The sequence below is a fragment of the Melanotaenia boesemani genome, chromosome 8 (genome assembly GCF_017639745.1).
Source record: "Melanotaenia boesemani isolate fMelBoe1 chromosome 8, fMelBoe1.pri, whole genome shotgun sequence".
In the NCBI taxonomy this organism is placed as follows: domain Eukaryota; kingdom Metazoa; phylum Chordata; class Actinopteri; order Atheriniformes; family Melanotaeniidae; genus Melanotaenia; species Melanotaenia boesemani.
In genome coordinates, this window is record NC_055689.1 from 15,924,059 (window position 1) to 15,945,826 (window position 21,768).

At 38.2% G+C, this 21,768-nt stretch overlaps 3 protein-coding genes across 3 annotated transcripts; 2 read left to right on the top strand and 1 right to left on the bottom strand.

Annotated features, from left to right (window-relative positions):
* Positions 1-146: 146 nt before the first annotated feature.
* On the bottom strand, positions 147-5,207 carry alg3 (ALG3 alpha-1,3- mannosyltransferase). The gene is made up of 9 exons (XM_041992135.1): positions 4,993-5,207; positions 4,104-4,203; positions 3,874-4,021; positions 3,273-3,433; positions 3,061-3,181; positions 2,755-2,960; positions 2,131-2,207; positions 1,183-1,327; positions 147-1,080 (listed from the first exon to the last, which is right to left on the bottom strand). The coding sequence occupies exons 1-9, from the start codon at positions 5,171-5,173 to the stop codon at positions 900-902; spliced, it is 1,320 nt and encodes a 439-aa protein (XP_041848069.1). The 5' UTR covers positions 5,174-5,207; the 3' UTR covers positions 147-899.
* A 16-nt stretch (positions 5,208-5,223) lies between these two features.
* mul1a (mitochondrial E3 ubiquitin protein ligase 1a) lies at positions 5,224-10,312 on the top strand. The gene is made up of 6 exons (XM_041992133.1): positions 5,224-5,319; positions 6,333-6,472; positions 6,661-6,748; positions 6,865-6,985; positions 9,349-9,580; positions 9,720-10,312. The coding sequence occupies exons 2-6, from the start codon at positions 6,356-6,358 to the stop codon at positions 10,221-10,223; spliced, it is 1,062 nt and encodes a 353-aa protein (XP_041848067.1). The 5' UTR covers positions 5,224-5,319; positions 6,333-6,355; the 3' UTR covers positions 10,224-10,312.
* A 6,535-nt stretch (positions 10,313-16,847) lies between these two features.
* camk2n1a (calcium/calmodulin-dependent protein kinase II inhibitor 1a) lies at positions 16,848-19,815 on the top strand. Its single transcript, XM_041992136.1, has 2 exons — positions 16,848-17,347; positions 17,997-19,815. The coding sequence occupies exons 1-2, from the start codon at positions 17,179-17,181 to the stop codon at positions 18,065-18,067; spliced, it is 240 nt and encodes a 79-aa protein (XP_041848070.1). The 5' UTR covers positions 16,848-17,178; the 3' UTR covers positions 18,068-19,815.
* The last annotated feature ends 1,953 nt before the right edge of the window (positions 19,816-21,768 follow it).

Consider the following 21,768-nt stretch of genomic DNA (forward strand, 5'->3'; position numbering starts at 1 on the left):
TATTATTTAATAAAGTAATTAAATATTACCTTATACAATGAAATTACCACCAAGAAATAAAGAACATGGTGGACATTAACTGTTGACTGTTAATTCACTGTTTAACACGAAGGAATAGAGAAAACTGAAAAGTGGCATCTATTTTCAACATAAAACACTTGTGCTGTTTGAATTTACAGCATATTATTTAGTTTTAATTTAAGTATATGTTCAATTAGAGGATGAATAACAAATCAGACCAGCAATCATTTTCTACAGCCTACTTTTATGCGTTATTGAAAATACTATTAAAAAAATAAAAAAAAAAAGAAATTGGCTTTGAGAGTACTCCCACTGTGGCAGGAAAAATGTAATAAATTTAAGTTAAATATGAGGTTAACCTAAAGCTTATGGATATATTTGTACCTCTTTGGGGTATAATTAACATTATTCAATATACAGTATAAAATAACCTGTGCACTAATAAATGTCTAATGCTGAAAATAATAAAATACAAAGAGCAAAAATGCATAGATAGGATGCAGTTTTAACGTCAGCAGGAATATTCTGTAACCAATATAAAACATTTCAATACAGAAAAACATTCATGGCTCTGATTATGTGCCTGAAAATGAAACCTGAGAATCTATCATTTGTTCTCTCATCTCTTTAACTGCAAGTGACAACTACAAGCCATTACACCGTGCAGGTGTCTGTCTGCACCTCCATGTTTGCTTCCGTCACTTTAAGCAGCGCGCTGAGATGAGAAGCATCAAATGGCTCCTTTTATCCACTCAGAAACAGTCCACCACAGTCATCTCCCTTTGCATGGATGGTGAGCATCAAAGAGAGGATGATGAGGGAAGCTGTTCAGCAGCTGATTAGACCGCATACAACTCCTGGTCCGATCAGGCTGCGGCTCAGTGGCGTTTGTCCTTAACAGCTTTGTGTTCATGTGTTTCTGGTGGGGCTGAAGGCAGGGGTGGAGCCAGCCATAAAGAGAGGAGAATAATGAGGTGGCAGACATGGAGGGCGGCTGAGCTACTGTTGGTTGAGGGATATGTGTTCCACGAAAGCTCAATCAGACCCAGGATCAGGACTCTGCACAACAGAAACAGCTCATTAATTTCATATAAGAGGATTAAGGGATGTGCCATCCAGTGAAGATGGAACTTGTGGCTTTATATTTAGACTTCCTCTTACCTGAGCAGGTGGGCCAACTTCTTGACTCCTCCACTCCAGAGCAGGTAAGGCAGCGTGTGGAAATACCACACGTAGAACTGGTAGTGCAATGAACGGCTGAAGCACATGCCAATGAAGTTAGATGTGAACAGAATCAGAACCATCTGTGATTGCCAGTTAAGTTCCCAAATCACCGTCATCTGTTTAATCCCTGGCTGACATCATGCAGAAACATTCAGCCAATTTAAAACTAAACTGTTTAATGAATCAATTAAAGGAATTTTTTATGTTCTAGTCATTAACATGACTTCCAAGTCCTAACATGACCTTTCAGTGTTCGCGCAAAAGCACAGAAAGATACATGTGGTTATTCCTGACCCGGCACACACACCAGAGGGTCCAATCTGACCCGCAGGATGAATTTAGTAAAACTGAAAACTACATAAAAGAAACAAAATGCCATTTTTGACAGTAAAAGTAACTTAAATCCCTAACTGATTTAAATGGAAAACTTTTCCAAAGCAGGGGGATAACTTGTTGTATAATTTACATCGTTCTTACTTATTAAATCTGACTTCAGTTTGTACTATGAGGCGAGTCACTTCAGGTGGCCAGGATTACAACACATGTGGAAATGAACATGTATGTACATTTTAAATAACTTCTATATCTTAAGAAGTTACTCTAATCATGATAATGATCTGTAAGTTATAACTATAAACATCATTTTACATTTAAATGATAAACTGGTGCAAAATCATTTGTTTTTCTCCACAAATTTCAGGTTGTTCATAATGTTTTCTAAAAGGATAGTTTGTAGGTTATTATGCTGTTATTAAACTGGCCCACTGGAGATGGCATTGCCCTGAATATGGCCCCTGTACTAAGATGAGTTTGACATCCCTGCTCTAAATGTTTCATGCTGGACAGAAGAGATAGAGACAGAAGTAGACTGAAGTAGAAGGATATGATCCACGGTGCTTTTCTGAGCAGGAATTTTCCTCTTGTTTGGTTCCTTGAAGAGTTCAAAGATGCTTTCTTCAGATCTGATGAAAGAAAACAAAGTTACTACTGGTTCTGAAAAGTTTTCCATTACATCTTAAGATAAAACATGTAAACGACTGATAAATAAATGAGCTGAAAGCCTATAAAAGTGTTGCCATTAGACACTGAATAAACAGTTTTCAAAATAGAGATGTTATATTGTAAAACCTGTATTATTGCTAGTCAATAAAATCAATTTATCTCACTTGCACTTGATTTAAATAGTTATTAAACATCTCAAAATACATTCATTTATCATCATTTTAATATGCTTTATGTATTTGATCAAAATACACAGTATGGTAGATATGTTTTGTAGGTCCCATTTCTGAAGGATAAGCTATTGATTTATTTTACATATTTGCAAGGCTGCTTCTAACATTGTTAAAATAACAAATGTCTTCTTGGTCACTCCTGGGATAACAGCTACACACAAAGGTCCTTGATGGCTCCTTGTCCTGCAGGGTCTACTTAGTGCCTGCCTGTCGCATCAATGATTTAGCTCATTTACTTCACTAGTGACACTGACACACTCCACATCTATCTCACCTTTTCCAGCGGCGGAAAGCAAAGAACAACAGGATGAGCAGATGAGCAGCCAGCAGGATCAAGTGGAAGTAGCGATTCAAGAAAAGCCACTCTGGCAGGAAGCGCCAGTTAACTGTCCACTTAAACATGAACTGGCGGCCAAGATCAAATGCCCGAGTTACATAACCAACGGGATTTTCTAAGAGGAATGGGAGGCCCAGCAAAAGCTGTGGTATAGGAAAAAAAAAGAGAGATGGATATAAATGTTGTTTAAATATAGTTGTGTAACAATATGCATGCCTGGTTTTATTTAAAGCAAATATTTACCTGTATGCCTGCACAAAGTGAAAGTTTCGGGATTGTCCTGATCAGACCAAACTCTGACAGGAGAAGGAAAAGTAACCCAGGGGCAAAAAGAAGCACATTCATTTTCACAGATACTGCTAAACTGTCAGAAAGAGAGGAAGATGGAGTTGTAATTTCATCAAGTCACTTAGGGTAAACATGAAAAACAAGACAATACAAAAATCCACACTTGCCTGTAAAGGCTGCAGCCCATGGTCCAGTATCCATCCATGAAGAGATTGACAGCTGCAAACAGTAACATCATGGCCACTGGATCATTAAAGAGACGCAGCACAAAGATGGAGTGGATCCGATATGAGGCACAACACACAAAGAAGAACACATAGGGAGGGACCTGGAAAAAATTCAGTTCATTAAAAATTATGTACTCTGAGAAACAAACAAACAAACAAACAAACAAAAAAAAACATTGGTCTGTTTTTTTTTTTTTTAATACACAGCATTATATTAAATGGTCTGTATTTATATAGCACTTTTACCCAAAGCACTTTACAGTATACATCACATTCACACACTGATGGCGGAAGCTGCCATGCAAGGCGCTCAACCATGACCCATCAGAAGCAATTTGGGATTCGGAGTCTTGCTCAGGCACACCTCGACATGAGGTCAACAGGCCGAGGATGAACTGGCAACCCTCAGGCTACAAGACGACTACTGTACCCACTGAGCCGCGCTGCCCCGTTTGCTTAGTGTTGTGCTTTACACAAGCTGGTTTTTAAGTCATGGTGGAAAGTTGCAACAGATGTTTCTGCGACTTAACAATAGACTCACCTTCTTAGTGCGGCAATATATCCTGAAGACGAGCAGAAGTGTGATGAGGTAGAAAACTGCAAACATGTACTGGCCCATGCGAATGTTCACCCCATGATTGGTAATGTAGTATAGCGCTGTGAAGACGTAGACAAATCCAGCTGGATACCTGCAATAACAAAGTCTTTTTCTCAACAAGAGTCCCTACACTGAAGGACAGAGAGACCATATTTAAAGGTTTTGATACTCACACCAAAGGCCCAGTGTCTCCTTTAAGCTGGGTGTAGTCATAGGTACCGTTGATTACTCCCTCCACCTCATCCATGTAGGCTTTCCAGTCGATCTCAGTGTCTGCAGTAAATGACATTAGTGATCATACAACAGTGACTGCAATATATGGCACATACTGAAACAGTTCGCTTTTGTCTAACTTACTTTATATAAAAAAGAAAGTTTACCTGACCATACAAGTGATACTGATAATTGTTACAGAAACATTTCTTTTACTTGTAGATGAATAAAATCATAAAATATACTTGCAATTACTTAGATATTTTTATAAATCAGTTCAAATTTCTTTGCTTATTTATCATAGGAATATGAATAATTAATTATTCAAACGTATTACTGAAGAATATTGAAAATTTTGCATATTTATCTTGCATCTAAACAATTTTTTATTATCGTGTAGATCTTACACAGATATTATTGCACTAATGCACAACACAATTCTTTAAATTGCCACCGGACTGAAATTATATTACTATACTATTTTGATATATGGTTTGTACATTCATGGAAGTTGTTGGAGTTCTATGTATTAGCGCATAATGAATGCCCAGTGACATAATGTCGGAATTTTCAGGTTGTTGTTATTGTGTTTCTTGAAGTATATTAATAACAAGCACATCTTCTATCATACATTTTTAATTAAGCGGCTGTTTAAAATAAAAAATAAACAAATACCATTTAAGACTGAGACAGAGCAGTCTTAAATGTCTGCTAACGCTGTCAGTGAAATCCCTTGAACAGGTGGCAGTCTAAGTCAATGCTTTGCTAAAGCTAACTTCTTAGCATACAAATGCCCTGGGAGAAGTGACTGTACATCAGAGCATGCTAACTAGCCAAGAAGCTACTTACAGGCTACTTTCTGTATGACCCACAAATTGATTCCGATTTCCATGAACCACAAAACTGATACGACCAGTAACGTGTACTCCGTCTTAAATAAGACCAAATGCTTGTCCTGCCAGAGTGTCTGAAGTGTTCCCCACAAGGGGGACGGAGACACGGGAGACTTTCTCCGTGTACCTCCTGCCATCTCGGCTGAGACAAACGACGTGGGCAGGAAACCGAAACTGACATGCGCCTACTGTCACGTGACATTTACAGCCTTCACGTCACGTGACATGGGCAACGCTGCGTGCTCTGATATGTCAACTTGGCAGGTTTCTTTACATTTGACAGGTAAAAAAACCCAACAAAATATCCATAGTTGCTACGTTTAGTTTTTTTTTGCAACTGAGTAGTTGTCTGTTTACCCAGTTCGTCAACTAGTAATGATCATATTAAGTGTTAGGTCGTAAAAACGTTTAGAGGTCACTGCTGTTCCCCCAACAGTCATACAACGTTAGCAAGCTAGCGGCTAACTTTACTATGAACAAACCATCTTAGAGATATATCATTTCAGTATACTAAATATCTTTTCAAGGGAACATATACGATACAGCAACGGGCGTCCAGGATATTGTCCAGGATAATACGTTAAACCAATGATACGTTAAACGTAGACAGTCTTACTAAATCATATATAAGTTATGCTCTCAAGTAATAACAGGTGCACAGTTTTATTTAATTTTTGCGTTTTCCGCTTGGCTGTTATGTTGCAGCTTCATCTGTTTACTGTAACCTTGAACTTCATTAGCTTACATTTTAAAATATGCATTATAGACATGCTTTGAAAAAGGTTGTAGAGTAATTTTATTTCGAGAACCCTTAAACTGGCTTTTGGACGTCACTGTTTACTTTCGAAGATTTACACAAGAATATGAAAGTCCATTTAAGCGACGTATAGAAATTTATAATTTGGTTTAACTCTAACATAATTCCCTACATATGTGTATTTATGTTATCATACCTGGCTTTTTCTTATATGTTGCATTCTGCATTTACTTATGGGATTATAATCTAAATAGAAAAAATACATTTATTCAGTAAAATAGTACCTTTATTTTGAGTCAAGATGCATGTCCTTGTCATCATGCAAAAATTAAATACACTCTGCATTACCAGATGATGTATGATGATTTCTGTTGTATATATTCTGCATGAAATAAGTGGGTATGGACAATGGATGGATGGATTTATTCTAAAGGTGATACAAAAGTAAAACACACTAAATATATAAAAGTATGCTTACTATAAACTTGATTAAACTATTGCCTTTGTTACATGCTGTTTATGCACTGGTCTGCTTTTAGGGTTGTGACAGGGCACAGAGGGAATGGATGGATTTTCAGTGACGTTTACAGAGGCAATGTGTCTTGGGGCAAGCCTTACCTTCTCAGGCATCTTCTACTATTTGCACAGGAAAAGTCGGACAACGGTCAATAAACTCAATGTAAGTTTAAAATAAATAAATAAATAAATAAATAAAAAGCTTAATATTCCATGGTATAAAGATATTTTTCCTCCTTTTCCATTCTTGTGTTGCATTGGATAAACATGTTGTGAGGTTGTTAATATGCAAACTCAAAAAGTATGTATTGTATACTGCTTGTTTTAATCATCTGTGTTTCATATGATCAGAATGCTCCACACTTCACTATAGATGGAAAACTCAAAGAACTTTTGAAAGTTACTCCAGGGGCATGTCTTCAGTATGTTGTCATCGAAGGTAATCAGCCTTTCATAGTTACAACACAGACAGAAGTTGTCATGTTTTTTCCGTGTATATCACCACTTACTCTCTGTTATTGAATGTGTGTGTGTGTTTGTACATATATGTTGCAGGTAATGTGAAACCAGTAGGCGAGCCTCTGACGAGTAACTTCCACAAAGAAATTTCTGGTGTGTTACAAAGATTTACGTTGAAAGAACATAAGTTGGTATGGAGCGGCATGTCACGCACATGGTGAGAGCGGAGATTATATGCAGTAACATTGTTTATTTCATCGTTTATTATTATTTTTAACATTGTTATTGTGAAGCACTTTGGTTGATTGAAGTTTGATTTTAAATGGGCTATAAATATATATTAAAAAAAGGAATTGAATTGAACATTTCAAACTGATACTTCAATGTTGCGTCTTTAAAATTTGACAGTGTCTTTCATGTGATATGGGGCAGATGGTAGATAGAAAAAATTCCCATATTTATGATTTCACATCACTGGACAGCTCATAATGAACCCTGTTGTTGGTCTTGTTTGTAATGGATTAAAATATTTCAAGGTTCTTACAGTCTTCTTAAAAAAAAAAAACTCTTTACAGCTTTTGTGGATTCTGCTTGTTCTTTAATTGCAGAGTATGAAACTGTTTCCAAAAACACCGAATAAGTGGGACCACAGAGCAAGTAATTATCATTTTGCAAGCTGTTCTACAGAAGTTGTCAGATTTTAATTATTGAGCAAGTTTAACATTTTAAAATTACACAAAGGCTTGACAAATGATGTATATCTATAATTTTCCACTCTGAAAAAGAGCCCTATTGATGAAAACAATTTTAATATTGAATTTTGGAAAATGTGACACACAATGTTTTTTGCCTTTTCAGGCACCAACACAATGTAGTAGAATACATGAATATGACAAAAGTTGCCCTATTTGTTCATAAAGTTTAAAAGTTTTAACCTATTTTTCTCTTATTTAGCTCAATCAACAATTTTTTAAGTGGTGTCGTTAACAATAAGGTTAGACTCAGTAGAAATTAATCCAACTTAAGTTTATAAGTTTAGCTTATTTCCAAAACAAATGAAAATCTGTGTCCTTTAGAGCAAAAACAAAAATATAGAAATAACAGAAAGTGAAACACTTTTAAAAGTAATTTACAAATAGCAGTGAAATATTAAAATAAATTAAATAAAAAAATAGGTAAAGGTACATAAAAAGCAGCTTAATGAGACATGTAGCTACTCATAGGGAGCCAACATAAGTGAGCTAAGACGAATGTCTTCAGCATTTCTGTTCAACCGAAATGTTTTCAGGGATTTATTTGGACACCCAAATGACAGCTGGGTGTACTGCACAGTACTCAGACTCGGTACTCAGACAGTACTCAGACAGGGGCTTCTGGGTATGCCAATAATCTGTCGGTGAAAGGAGGCCGCTCTAGAGACCTGTTTCAGACATGAAATAAAAGATTGCTGTTGGGCAAAGACAACTTCACTTTCCTCATAGTACTGAAACGCTCAGCAGTTTTAATTTAGGGTTAAAAACTTTTCTTTTTGCTGCCTATTATCAAAACAACTGTTAATTCCTCACACTAGAACTTTATTTCTTGCATTTTATCTATTTTAATTGAGCTTTTTCTTTCTGTTTTCATTTTTATTTAATTTCTTTTATTTATTTTAAAGTTTGTTTTTAATACACCTGTTATTGCACCCTGCTGTAATGCTTTTAATGTTTTGTGTAAAGTACTTTAAATTGTCTTGTTCATGAAATGTGATATACAAATAAACTAGCCTTGCCTTACAGCAGAGATCCTCAAGGCCCACTATCCTGCAGGTCTTAGCTCTCTGACAAGCTCTCACATGTCTGCTAATGAGCCATTAATTTAAATCAGGTGTGTTGCAGCAGGGAGACATCTAAGGATAGTGGGCCTTGAGGACCAAGGTTGGGAAACTCTGCCTTACAGGAAATGCCATCCAGGGTAACTATATAGCTAGAAAAATAATCTCTTGAGGGTTTTGGAGGCCAAAAACTATGACCTAAGTTTTACCCAAATTAAAAAATGGGAAATTACAAGTGATTCAGGTATTTATCACAGGCATGTGTCACGTGTAACAGATAAGATTCCTCAGGTTTTATTGATAAATATAGCTGGGGATCATCAGCATGACAGTAGAATTGTGTATCATGTTTTCTGGCATTACCCAAAACAAAAATGCACAAAGGAAACAGAAGTGGTCTTAGTAAAGAACCGTGTGGAACACCACAAATAACTATGGGGTTCTCTAGATACAAGCTGAAGGTCTTTGCACAGACTATTATTCTGAAAATGTGCATAGTTGTTTTAAAACAACTTTAAAACTTTTAGAAAAAGAGGGAAACTTTAATATAGGCTTAGAATTAGAGTTGGCATTTTAAGCAATGGTTTAATTAAAGCTAACTTGAGGGCCTGTAGTACATAACCAATGAATAAAGAATCATCTGATTAAGAACAGATATGTTAATAACTCCTTATTAACACCCTTAAAAAGTGAAGTTGTCACACCAAAATTTAAGTCATTTTGTCTGCATGATCATCCTACTGTATGTGTCTCTCTTCCTGCTACAGGATGGAAACGGAGCGAGTTTTGCATGAAAGAGTGAATATGGTGCCTTTTTTATTATCTGGGTTGGATGACACCACAGTCAGAGTCCTTGGTCCTCTACAAGCCTCTGGAAATCACATGGAGATCACTAATGAGAAGTTTCATCAAGCAAATTATGGTTTTGGAGATCTTGTAGGGCAGTACCTCAGCGGGGAGAAGTCTAAAGGTCTCCTGGAGCTCGAGGAAATGCTTAAGGTCAGTTCTTATTTACGTAATATTTTTCATTTTTGTTATTCCGTGAATTTATGTGAGTTCACAGCATATTTAGTTTCAGGCAGATATGACGAAAAACAATCTTGATAACAAACCGAGCAATTATTAAACTTTTTTCCAGGTGGGGACAACCGTTACAGGTGTCGGTGAGTTAATGGTAGACACGGATGGAGCTCTGAGTCTTCGGCCTCCCTCTGATGGCTCCCAGTATTTCTTGAGCATTGCAGACTTTGAAACTCTGCGAAGAGAGAATGACAGCGTGGCCGCTTGGTGGAAGGCGCTGGTCGTTGCCTCCGCTTTGGCAGGGGTAGCAGTCCTCTTCTGGGCTGGCATACGCTACTACCGCCACCTAAAAGTGCGCTGGGAGCAGGAGCAGGAGACCAGGGAATTTGCGAGACGTCAAGCCGAAGCAGTAAGACTACGATCAAATGAGGCCTCTGAAGATGGAGCCGACCATGACACAGGGAACATCTGTGTAATTTGTCTAAGTCAGCCACGAGACTGCATCCTGTTGGATTGTGGGCATGTATGTTGCTGCTATGTTTGCTTCCATACCCTGCCACAACGGAAATGCCCCATCTGTAGACAGAACATTGTCCGAGTGCTGCCCTTCTATCAGCCCTGAGGTGCGACTGTGTGGCTGTATGACACTTTAAACACCTTAGAAACTGTGCCAGCTTTTCTTAGTTTGAGAATAAATGAGAATTAAAAGGACACTGAGCAAACATTTTGATTATAAAAGATGGTCAGTGAGGTACGTCTACCTGAAGTTGTATTCAAAAAGTTAAGAAAAACCAAATGATTTGAAATATTTAAGTAATACAAACAGATATTTCCTTAAATATTTATGTGCCTTATTCTGTTATATAACATGGCTGCTGTCTCAGTGATAGGATTGTACTGTATGAACTTGATCAAAAAATATCTAACACATACAAGACATCTTGTGAAAAGGGCAACATTTAATGTTGTGGTTTCTTTAATACACTACAGAAAGGGAAAATGTGTAAAACACTGGTTTATTGTTGCAAGTAACACTATTTAAAATAATTCCATCAAGTATTTCACTCACCAGGTGTTGCTGGCTTCTCAGTATAACAGTAAGGGTAAGTCTACTTAACTAATCAGTGCATATCACAAAATACTGTATTTTAAAGCATGTTTTATACAAAAAAAAGTTGAATAAAGCCTTTTGAGGATGCCTGATAAACTGAAGTTGTCATAAAGCCTAAAACTGATCAGCTTACTCCTTTTCTCTACTTGAGGTTGGAATCTTGACAATAAATTGTCTGTTGGATCTGTAAACAATCATCACTCAAGTTGCATTGTGGGTAATGATTAACAAGTAAAAAACAAAACAAAAACAAATGTAGAATAATGGGATGATTTCTTATGCTGCCACATCAGTTTTCTCAATGGATCATTGTTCAGCCACACTATGCAGACTATGATGTCATCTTCATTACAGAAACCCTCATTATTGGCTCTCTTTTCATATTTTAGGAAACCTAGGTTAAAGAATATAGGTTACAATGCCATGTGATCTTATTTTGATCATTCTGTATCTGTAAGGAGACTAGCGGAAGAGGAGGATGGAAATCAACACATCTGTAAACAAAATCTAAGTCCTGCATGTTGCACTGACCACACAAACACTGACATGAATGGGTTGCTGTTGTGCTTTGAAAACTGGGAGTTGGATTGCGTTAAAACTGGAAGATTACTGTAAACGAGACTCATGTCGTCACAATTTTCATAGTTACATTCATCAGTTAAGATATCAAAGTTTTGTCACACATGAATTGAGTTGTGATTAGATTAGTTGAACTGCACATGATCATTATTTCAGATCTCTGTATTTACTAAACCTTCCAGAGCTGTCCCTAGGCTCACAGTAATAAGATTCAGACTGGTCATTGTATGCAAGCATTAAAACATAAATGCAGTTACACTGCATTGTGTAATGTAAACTTTTATGTAACTGAAATCCAGCAAACTATTTGCAAATAATCAATGCTTTGTCAGCCAACATGGACACGCTTACTCATCAATTCTGAATACATGGGTGACTCGAGGTAGTGTGCTTCTACTGTTTATAAGTCATTAAAAAAGTAACTGATTGTGTAAACTCACCACATTAATAAATGGTTAGTAACAGTACCTCACAATACATTCTGAATTAATTCATGCATTGAGACATTACATAAGCCAAACATTACATAAGTACTGATTTACAATGTATGACCTTAGGAATTCAGATAAAATACTTCAAATCACAGAATTCCTTTTAGATTAAGCTAACTACATATAGGCTATAAATAAATGTATTGAATGGATGGATGATTATATATATGGATAGATAGATAGATAGATAGATAGATAGATAGATAGATAGATAGATAGATAGATAGATAGATAGATAGATAGATAGATAAGACTTTGTGTATTACTCTCTTGTTTCCATATTAGAGCTGCTGCTGCTGCTTCTTCATTTAGGGGAGTTAAGACTTGAATTTCCATACATCTCTTACTTTTAAGACTTGCCAGTGTAAGATTTTTATTTTTTATTTTCCGAAAGCTTAAATGCTTGTTGACAGCACCTGGTGTCTGGTAAGACTTGTGTATAGTGAGTCATCAAGTGTACTATTCCTGTCTTTAACGGCAGTGAGTTGATGCTGAACAGCAGATAGAAGAATTTGTTTTTAGCATTATCATGGAGAAGAAAAGGCTAAATCCAGTGTAAATGAGAGGATAAAATCACATTGAAGCAAAAGAATAATTTATGCTTCTGAAAAATTAAGCATGCATTTGAAGCCCCTTTAGAGGAATATCAAACAAAATGTCAGCTTTCTCTCCCTGTCCTGTTTACACAGAACTACTGCATACACCACTAGGTGTCTGTCTTTCTTTACTCTTCCTGTACTGACCAGCAGTGGGGCGGGGGAGACAGTGGCTCCAGTGGCTGGTTTCCACATCACATCCAATCATCATATAGTCTGAGTAATGTTTAATCTACTCTGATAGCTGCCAAACTATTTAGATTATATGGTCATTCCCTAATTGGCTTTACTTAATGGGTGTAGACTCAGATTTGTGATGATGAGGGAGCAGAGTGGCGGCTGAGTTGGCTTAAACCTTATTATACTGTACATAGTGTGTGACTTCAGGTCTGTCACAACAGTTTGCTCCAAATCAACATAAACTATTTCACTGTTATGCAGAGTTCCCAGATTATGTAAAATCTCCTAACTTCATCTAACGTCATCATCATGTCAAAGCCTTTTATTGTGGTATGCAATTTTTGTTTGGTTTGGTAAAGAGCCAAGATCTTCTTTTGTGTGTCCAAGTCTTGCATCCAAAAAGTATAAAAACCAATCCAAAGCACAGCAGATGGAGGTCATTGCTATATTTAATATAAAAGTTTTTTTTATAAATAAAACTGTCACTTTTCCAGCTCTGCAGAACAAAGGTCTGTTAAAACTCAAAAAATCCTTACACATTATGACCTTCTGTACTTCTGCTTCACATAAGAAGGGCCAGCATGGATGGCTGTTTGTGTCTTTTTATTTATTTATTTATTATTTTTTTTGTTTTTCTTCTTTTTTAGACTCTGCCTGGCCAGGTTTTAGCAGACACACCAACAGAGATGCATTATCTCAGGAGAGAGGCCCATCACAGCGTGCCATAGTCCCTGATGCCAATTACCGCTGTCACCCATCTGCTTTGGGCATGCAGTGAAACGTGGGATAAGTGACCTACTTTCTGACAGTAGTGTGACTGCAGTGCTTCTCCTCTCATCAACAAACCAAGTGGCCCCTCCCTGAGGAGCAGGACAAAAGGACAGGATAGATAGAAAATACATACAAGTTGGAGATAAAGATTCTTTGGGTTGAATTTATTATTATTATTATTATTATTATTATTATTATTTTTATAACTAATTACCTTTTGCACAATGTGTTATGTTTGGTTGATTATTTTTGCCTTTTAATAATAACAATTGGTGTTGTATTATACACCTTTGGAAAGCCTGATTAGCCACCTTTACAATGAGATATAACCTGTATGCTTCTGTGGAATGAGCAACAAAGCTAATTGTGTGTGTAATGCTCCCCAAAATGTTCCAAAATCTCCAGTAATATTCTGCTGTTGGAATTCACTCTTGCTTTAAGAAGCATGTGCTGCCAGGTGTGTGCCAGTAACAGATGTATGACTGGCACCTGATTGGCACCTAACTGGTAAACAAGTGGTGATCCCATATCTCCAGAATCTGGGACCTAACTAATGAGTGGATCAAGTCCAAATATCGATAATATCGATTTCAATGTTGGAATCTATATTGATCTATACCAGTGTGATCACATCAGTACTTTAATATGAGGCTTAAAAAAGGGCCAGAATCTTCATAAATAAGAAGGATATGTGATTTTTGGGGATTTGGTTCACCTCGGTGACAAGGCGTCTACATGTCCACTATCAGCTTCTGTTGTGGAGATGATGCCAAATTCAGATTTTTATGGTATGAATAATAACTTTGTTGTTTATGTGTTAATGTTTAAAAAATATGCATTTATTCTACAGATTTATCTCTTGCAATAACACGTTAACTTTGACAGTCCCTCTAAAAAGTATCAGATTTGATGATAATCATTAATTTACTTATTATCAGATCAATACCAGACCTTGCAGTTTTGCCCATCCCTAGACCTACCTTCATCTTCTTCCCCACAGAGGCAGGATCATCACAGAGAAAGTCCAGAATTTAGGAGTGGGGAGGATGGCATGTATGATGCTGTGAGTCCAGACCTTAACTCAGCTGAACACTTATGGGATCAGAATGGGTGTGCTGTTTGTGCTAGAGTGACCAACACAACCATCCAGGTTGACCTTCAACAACTCCAGGTTGGGATGCCATCCGATACCAAAATGTGACCAGGCTGGTTCCTAATGCTACTATAGTCCCTGAAGGTAAAATTAGAAATGTAAAAGTGGTCGATATGTGTGTTTTTTTTTCCGCTTATTTCTGTGGGAGAGTGCAAACATCCAATCTACCATGTAACTCAAAACAAGAAACTCGTCAAAATGTATGAAGGTTTCACCCCAAATCCACCCCCCTGGCACTTTTCATAAAGTAGAAAGAAGGAGGCTGGGTGAGCATCGGAGCCAGGATCAAATAACACAGATCCAGGAGTACACCAGGGACTGTGGGTGCACAGTGTGGCCTACGTGTGACTATGTGCTTTACACTTCAGCTTGTAGCATTTCTAATTCAGCTGTGTGCTCATTGATCTGAAAACAGGAGCTCTGCCAATGTTCACACAATCCACTGGAGGATGTTATTGCCAGAAAACAAACAGCATTAATCGTCCTGATGAGAGGTGCAGATTTACAGAGTACTGTCATTTGGTTATTATTTGCAGTTACTGTTTGTGTTTCCTCTTTCTGCAGGTACATTTTAACTGTCTTAGTGCTTGTGATATATAAACCTCTTCCTGTGTTTCTCTCTGACACAAACACACACACACACACAACCTTACACACACACACAGCTATATTGATCCTGACTCCAGGCTTGTTATTGGTGTTTTTCCTCAGCTGTAGTGTTCCTCAAGGAGGAACATAGAGTGTTTATACAATGTGTGTGTATGTGTGTGCTTGAGTTCGAAAAAGCTGGGTCTGCTCTAAGAGAGAGCTAGGGAAAAGGTAAGTGACTCAGCACAATGATTCATCTGTAATTGGGAGCACTGTTTCAAGAGCACACACTCTCTTTTTCAGGGCAGGTGCCCTTGTCAGAGATGATGGGATTGACTGAGAGAGGCTGGTCATTAAGAACTGCTGTTGCTATAAAAGTAGAGGAGATACATAAAAACTGACACAGAGGAGGAGAAATTATAGCAAAGACAAACATCAGCTGCAACACAACCTCACAGCACCAAACTCAGCTGTTAGGAGTTAAGATGGAGAAGTGTCCAGTTGGTACAACATATGCACCTTCCTGCCCTGAGTTTGAAGCAGCATCTGGTACCATGTGGGGCAGCAGGCCAGATTTTGCAACAACGTCATCCTCTGTCGCAGAAAGATGACATCATGTAAAATCCCTGGCCCTCACTTGAACCCCACTGCATGAATCGACATCTCTGCTAGCCGACAGCTGCAGGCTGCACTTTATTGGGCAGGAGCAGCTTTGTGAGTCATTGCTGGGGAATTACATTCAGATAAAGGGGAAGATTTATGATCGCAGATGTATAGCCTTATATGCTAAATGTGAATGTTAGAAAGGACAACTTGATTAATTTTTTACAGCTGGCAACATCTTTATTTACACCTCTGTGGCAGCTTTTTGTCATGAAAGGACAATTACTCTCTGGTTGAATCTACTTGCAAAGGTGCTTTATTAATATCTGGTGGTCAACAAAAGTGCAGTCAGGACTCAGTCATGTGTTTTACAGAGGATTGTGTGTGTGTATGACCAGCCATCAGGAGCCTATCTAACTCCCACTCTATAACCATGTCTTATCCCACTGGGAACCGAGGAGCTCTTACAGCATCACTAATCTCAAGGCTGTCAGCTGGTCACTTAACTGCTCAGTTATGCAGACTTGTGGCTCAAAGAGAGGAGCACTACTTCAGTGGAAAGGTTATGTCATGTTTATAGACAGGTCAGCTTGCCAGAGATTTTGAAATAGGTTTGGTCCAATAATAGCCTTTCTGCAACTTCATTATTCTAGTTTTTAATGAGACACCATATGTGCTTAAGTCTGAGTTGTTGTTTTTTTTAATGCTCCGGAAAAGAATGATGTCATTTTCATTTTAATGTGAATGTATAAACTCTACTGACCCTTGTTGAAATTAATCATTTGCCCATTTTCAGCCAGGTCCATTTCCTTGTTGACAACGGTAAAGTGTAATTTTGCTTATCCACAAACTAAACCTAAACATAATTAAATGAGCTGTTAAATGGAGACCTACAGTAGATTGTAAAATAAAATATGTGTACAGGTTACAATGAGGCCATTATGTGCTGGAGCAGGGTGTATGCTTTGATCGCCCTTAATTGTGTAGCTGAAAGGACATCCTGGAGAAAATACCAAGATTTTCTAAGCCTGAATACTGCATCAGTAACGAGCTGTTCCGTTTATTTCCTGTTGGTGTCACTCTTGCCCCTCTACCACTCGGAAGTCCCCAAACACTCACTAAAACTCAAACACAAACACGCGCACACATTCTCGCGCTTCAAACCCGGATGGATGACTTCACCGCTCTGCCTGGGTTTCCTTTATGATCCCGGGATCTCCCACTTCCCTCGCCAGACATCAGCCAGCAACACAAGCGAACGCAGCTCTCTCTTCTTCTGTCTCTCTACTATACACATACACACAAACATACATACACACACACACTGTCTGCAGCTGCAACAACATCCAAAGACCACAGAGAGACCTCAACACTGGCCCCTCTTGAGGACCCCTGCAGGAGACGCACCAACTTGCAAAAAAGAAAAAGAAAAAAGAAGGATCTACAACTCCTGAGGAAGACTAGCTTTTCACGCTGGTGATTCTTCTCTGTTCCTACGTGCCACAATGTCCGAAGTTCTGCCATATAACGAGGGCAAAATGAACGGCTACGGGGCGGACAGCGAGGTCAACCAGATGTCCTTTAGCTGCGGACTGCAGGACACAAGCGCCTTTTTCGCTGCGTCGCAGGCAAAAAGACCCCCAAAGCTCGGGCAGATCGGCCGAGCCAAGCGAGGTAAAGGATTGGATTCACATTTTCCAGCCTTGTCACTGTTAACTGATACACGAAAATAATTTTGAGATGCATAAGCGTATGCATATAACAGTGCAAAGCTGCATCGTATTTTAGAATGGACAGAACTGGAAGTTCATTTATCCTTGAATAAAAATGGTCTAGAATATTCCATACATCCTCTTTCTAAAAGGTTCAAAGTGTGAATATACTTCTCTGTTACAAAGGTCAGAAGTAGTCGATGACATTCTGACTGCATTTACGCATGAAATTACCTTTGTGCAAGGACACACCCCACAGACACTGCTGAAACAGCAGGGTTAAACCGTCAGGATGAAAGTCCCGCTCGTGGCCATTACCGGGAATAAGTTGTTTTCTCCAGGTGCGCACATCCGCGTTGGGGGATTTGCTCTAAAGCTTTTATATATTTATTTAGTCACCTACAACCGCACATCTGTCCGTTTTCACTTTGGTCATTTAGTGCGCCACATTCTCATTTCTTATCGACTGTAAATAAATTAAAACAAAACAAAACAAAACACTGATCATTAATTAAAATAAATGTATTGATTCTCATTGGGATATCATTAAAACATGATAAATCTGAGCTGCATGATCTGAGTAAACATGGTATTTCCTTTCCTGTCCACAGTGGTCATCGAGGACGACCGAATAGACGAGGTCCTGAAAGGGATGACAGACAAGTCTTCACCTGGCGTTTAAGCGCCAACGATGCCTTGCAGACTTTTTAATTTTCGATCACCGATTTGAAGCACTTGTCGGCTGTGCATGTTCGAGGATGTTGCAGGAGAAAACGGCAGCTCGATGCAGGATGGGGATGATAGTAGAAATGATAGAGGCAATGGATATGGCTTAAAGGGTAAAGATGTAAGGAGGAAAGAGGTGAGGAGAGAATGATGGACTCTGGAAAAGACCAAGATTTATCGTGGGATTGCTGGCAATTCTCCAAACGAGTCCCGACTTTTACTACTGCTGCGCAGCAAGATGTTGAGATGGCTGACACCACTCTGTATCTCAACCTCTGCTGACTTAAATGATGGATGAACTTGCCATTACTTCACGACCATCTCTTTTTGTTCCTTTCCAAAAAAAAAAGAAAAAAAAAGCGCTGTAAGCAACAAAAACACTGCAACTAAAGGGCGAAGCTTAATCTCAGCCCTATTTCAATAAGTTGTACAGTAGATAGGCTAAGCTCTCAGACGCCCCCCCTCCCGCCTTTAGGCTTTGCTTTGTTGATTCAGTCAGCGACGGTGCATTTAAGGGAGCTGTCCTTTCAGCACTGGTCCAATGCATTCCTGTTGCTGCTATAATGCTTTTTGAAAAACAGACCAACCAAACTCTACAGTCTGCTAAATAGAGGAGTCTCACTGTTTGTATAAAAAATATATCCGAGGATGGTGCAATGTTAATACTTTTCAGTAGTACAACCCCATTTCTTTCAGCACTTAAACAGCACCTAGACTGCAGATGAAACTGAGAAACGAGCTACATTCTTCTTCTTGCATTACCCATCAGTGGTTAATGGTGCAAGCTGGCACCTTCATGTAGCTGATTTATACCTGCACATATCTTTCTTTCCTCTTTCTTTTGCCTTTTGTTTTGCATTTTCAGAAACACTCAGATATCTACAGAGGCCAGCGGAAATGTGGAGATTCTAGTAAATGTTTTAAATAATAGTCATGAAATTGATGGGAAAAGTGATTTCTATGATTTGTTTCTTTTCGTTTTGCAATTATTTGTGTTTTATCCTCTATGAATTCAAAGTTTTTCTCCATCTATTTGCATGAACTGTCACCCCGGGTGCCAATGCAGGTGCCGCCACTCTTACCCTGGCACGCTTCTTTTTAACAAAAGTCATATTTGTATTTTTATATCTAAATATTTGTTATTTAAATTATATGCTAGTCTATCGTCTTACAATTCATCAACAGAAATATTTGTACTTCAGAGAGGATATAGTGAATGAGACTGGGCCTCACACAGGCGCATCTAAGATTTTAGTGGACTGGTCTCAGTCTATATCAAAGGTCAGACATTTTTTAAAGACTTACTGAATGTGTCTGGGGTTTTTGCACACATCAATGTTAAACTATTATTAAGAAATCGTATACTGTGACTTGAGCTTCGTTGATGAATTTGTTAGAAAATGGCAGTTTTAGAATATATTGCACTGTTTACGAGTATCCTCAAATAACATGGTGTTATTTGACTGATTTTGGACATTACTGTTTTTGTTTATTTTTATTTAGTTTATTTTGTACCATTATTTTAAAGAAACTGGATATGGTTTGTTGTGCATGAAACCTTAATATTTTCAATAATGAAATATTGTTTTATGAAGCAAAAAAAGCAACAAAAATGTCATGACATTCTAAGAATGAGTTATTGTATATTATGATGCCATTTTCACTGTATTTGGTGAATTAATAAATGGTGACAGAAAATGTTAATGTGATTCCTTGATGTGGCTTTTGTTCCAAGACATTCAGCGAACAGAATGACGAACAATGAGCTAGCACCACAGAGACCAGGCCACCTTCTGAAGATGAAACTAAAGAATACAAAAATAAAATCAAAAGTGCATCCCCTCCCCCACATTAACAATCAAGTGAATTTAACATTACAAAGAACAAGGACCACACATTGTTGCAGGCTTGGGATCTCTGCAGACTTCGGAATGGTTAGTCATTGCCTCAGTGACAGTAAATACTGATTCTTAATGAACGAATGGGGAAGAAACAGCGGTCCATCCGTTGATTTGTTGAACAGCTCCATGCTGGCCTACACCAGTGAATCCAATAAATCACAGAGCCCCGGGGAAGCCATGATTCACCACGTGATGATCTATGAAAACCTGGCTCTACAGTGACTTCATGCAATAGCTCACACACAGGCATGTTCCCACTCACCTTAGTAGATTCCCATCTCCAGCGCAACAACACAATATAAAATGTGGACATTTTTTTTTAGCCCCAGTCATTGACAAAGCCGGATCAACTGAGCTTGTTCAGTGTATCCCTCAGATAGATGGAATGATGCAGGACTTACCTTATTTTTACCCATCAAATTTGCCTACATGTCACAACCACCTGATACAGCAGAGGATGAGCCATTCATCTACGACTCTTAGCTTTACAGCTTTATCATGTTGATTCTTATTCACATTAGCTGAGCCAATGCACACTCCTTCCCTCTGGTGAGAAGTACCCCAGGCCTGAGGGAGAGACAACCTCAGATGAGAGGGAGTGTTTTATAAAGTGAAGAGTTTTATGAATATAGGTGAAGGAATACTTTAAAAGGCTGAAGAATGCTGTACTACAATGTTGGCCAGTGATGTCAGGCAGGAAACTGGGTCAGCTGGTATCACCTCTCTTCCACCTGTAATACGCAAACCTGAGCAGCATTGATAACAGCTCAGTGAAAATGAATCGCTCTTAATCAAGCTAGAACGTTTCTAGAAACAATGCTGAATGAATGACCATTTATTGGTTCAAAAACATCTACAGCATCATTACACAGCAACAAAAAGCCGCATGTTGTGACAACAACACACTAACACTGATCCTTATATCACTCTGAGGTGGACTTTGCTCTAATAGCAATCATCAACAAAGCGTCACAAGTGTAACCACCCACATTCCCATCAGCTATATTATTGACCATCCTGATAACATCAGCACTGTACAAATGAACAAACACGGCTATTGATTACCATGTGGATGTTGTGCGTGTGTTCCTGTTTGATGCCATGAACAAAGCCCTGGAAGGCTGGAACCAGACTGACATATTTAAGCAAATATTGGACTGTATCACCTCAACTTCATGCTACTCACCCTGTCATATGTCATGTGTCTATGTGTATGAGATGTGTACAACAATTCATGTTAGTTTTACTATGCACAGCAATGTTATACAGTTCCTTTGGTATAGTAAGATTAATACAGTAATGCATCATTCCCTAACTAGCTAATTGTTGATTTAAATGGTAACTCATGGTGGCGGGAGTATCATAGTTTGGGCTTCTAATGCTACATCTGGGACTTTTCTAAATTATAACACCTAATTCTAAAGGGGCAGGGTTAGGACATCTGTCTGTCAGCTGAATCTTGAAAAAAAAAAAAAAAAACATCATGTTTGCTTACAATGCAAAGACAATCAGTACTCTACTTGGAGCATTTTTCTCATCTTAAAAGCTCAGTCATTCCATGTGTTCACTCAGTTCAATGCTCCTACATGTCTACAATTTTATTTTGTATTCCTCTTTTCAGTGTGACAGTGGTTTTATTAAAATTGACTAAGGGTTTGATCACAAAAAAATCACAAACATGTTGCATAACCATGAATGCTCATGCAAGCATATGTCATTCATGTTATCTCCCTTGCAGGTTCTTCATTAATTTGAC

Coding starts and splice junctions, on each gene's coding strand:
- alg3 (XM_041992135.1), bottom strand. CDS start 5,173: ATGGCAGGAGGTACACGGAGAAAGTCTCCCGTGTCTCCGTCCCCCTTG. Junction 3,182..3,272: donor ATGGGCTGCAGCCTTTACAG/GCAAGTGTGGAT, acceptor TCTTTCTGACAG/TTTAGCAGTATCTGTGAAAA. Junction 1,328..2,130: donor TCAGAAAAGCACCGTGGATC/ATATCCTTCTAC, acceptor ACTGGCAATCAC/AGATGGTTCTGATTCTGTTC.
- mul1a (XM_041992133.1), top strand. CDS start 6,356: ATGGATGGATTTTCAGTGACGTTTACAGAGGCAATGTGTCTTGGGGCA. Junction 6,473..6,660: donor CAACGGTCAATAAACTCAAT/GTAAGTTTAAAA, acceptor TCATATGATCAG/AATGCTCCACACTTCACTAT. Junction 6,749..6,864: donor TCAGTATGTTGTCATCGAAG/GTAATCAGCCTT, acceptor TATATGTTGCAG/GTAATGTGAAACCAGTAGGC.
- camk2n1a (XM_041992136.1), top strand. CDS start 17,179: ATGTCCGAAGTTCTGCCATATAACGAGGGCAAAATGAACGGCTACGGG. Junction 17,348..17,996: donor GATCGGCCGAGCCAAGCGAG/GTAAAGGATTGG, acceptor TCCTGTCCACAG/TGGTCATCGAGGACGACCGA.